Genomic DNA, 1305 nt, shown 5'->3' with positions numbered 1-1305 from the left:
TGCCTGGGGTCTCTGGGGAGCCCCAGCCTTGGGGGGTGCTTCTGGGGGTTCCTTGCTTTGGGTCCTCGCTCTCCCTCCCTGGCAGCATCCCAGCAGGGTCGGCTAGCAAGCAGTGCAGGGGATGGGCAGCCCCAAGCCCCAGCTCTGTTAACAGTGCTTCAGCCCTTGTTTTTGTTTCAGAATCAAATTCTGCTCTAGAAGCAGAGGACTCTGGGTTCTTGATGGTGAACTGCTCAGTGCTGGGTTTGTCTAGGCCTGGTCAGTCAGAGATATTTTGGCAGCCACAGTCCCTGTAACACCCCCAATGTATTTCCCTTGGCAGGAGCCTTGTGTGGCAGGACTGTGCTGTGCAGCTCATGCTGAAGAGGGTGAACTGAGGCCCAGAGTTCATGTAAAGGGGGTCGTGGTTACAGCAGAGGGTTTAGCGAGGGCTCTGGAGGCCTTGGCCAGTCCTGAACAGCTGGGGGAAAGCAGCAGGAAAGCTCTTTGACCTCATCTTCATCAAGTCATATAACTTCTCTCTTTACAGAGATTTTTTTAAAGTTACCAGAGACTGAAACACGCTGCTCCCAGCCTCCCGGAATGGCAGACCAGAAGCGCCTTGCCTTCTCCATCATCCAGTTTCTCCATGACCAGCTGCAGAACGGGGGTCTGTCTCCAGACGCTCAGGAGAGTTTGGAAGGTTGGTGGTTGTGTGCCCTGCCCTGTTCCTGGCTCCAGGTCTGTCAGCCCGACACGCAGGGGAATTTGGACACTTGGTTACTCTCCTCGTTTACTTGGCTTGGCCATTCCTAACATCAAACCTTGCTCAAGGTTTGAAATGAATTTATCTTCCTGGGGAAGTATCTGGGCTGTCAGGGATGCCGATTGCTTATCTGTTTTCTTGTTATCTCTTTCAAAAGCTGATTAGCTTGAGGAAGGGATATACCTGGGATCAAAAATCTCTCTGACCCTGGGTTTGCGACTTAAAAATTGTGTCTGAAATGAGGTGGAGTGAGCAGGCTCGTAGCGTAGTGCAAAACAAGAGCTTTGTCGTTGTGTGGAAGTGTTTTATACTGTCTGAGTCGTTTCCCATTCTGCTCTGAAAATGCTTCTCCACAGCAGGTCCTGGAGTATTTATAGAGGCCTTTTCAGAGGGCTTCACTGCTAACGAGAGCACGTTGATCTTAAAAGATCTACTTAAGGAGCTTACACTTTAGTCTTTGGCCTGAACATTTGTCCCACGGAAAGAGAGCAGGGGCACGTCTGCAGAGCGTTGGGGACGTTCCTGGGCAAGGCAAGAACGGAAAGAGAGCAGGAGGAGGG

General features: G+C 51.6%; 1 protein-coding gene across 1 annotated transcript in view; it reads left to right on the top strand.

The window, feature by feature from the left end:
* Nucleotides 1-538: 538 nt before the first annotated feature.
* Nucleotides 539-1305, top strand: part of SGTA (small glutamine-rich tetratricopeptide repeat (TPR)-containing, alpha) — a gene marked incomplete at its 3' end in the record, with an annotated part of 6572 nt that continues 5805 nt past the window's right edge. The window contains 1 exon segment of the mRNA XM_010080976.1: nt 539-682. Coding sequence (XP_010079278.1) covers nt 583-682 — 100 coding nt within the window.

This window comes from Pterocles gutturalis, unplaced genomic scaffold, assembly GCF_000699245.1.
Source record: "Pterocles gutturalis isolate BGI_N339 unplaced genomic scaffold, ASM69924v1 scaffold99, whole genome shotgun sequence".
In the NCBI taxonomy this organism is placed as follows: Eukaryota; Metazoa; Chordata; class Aves; order Pterocliformes; family Pteroclidae; genus Pterocles; species Pterocles gutturalis.
Note: the sequence above shows the minus strand (reverse complement) of the source record. Positions and strands in the feature narration are given on the sequence as shown.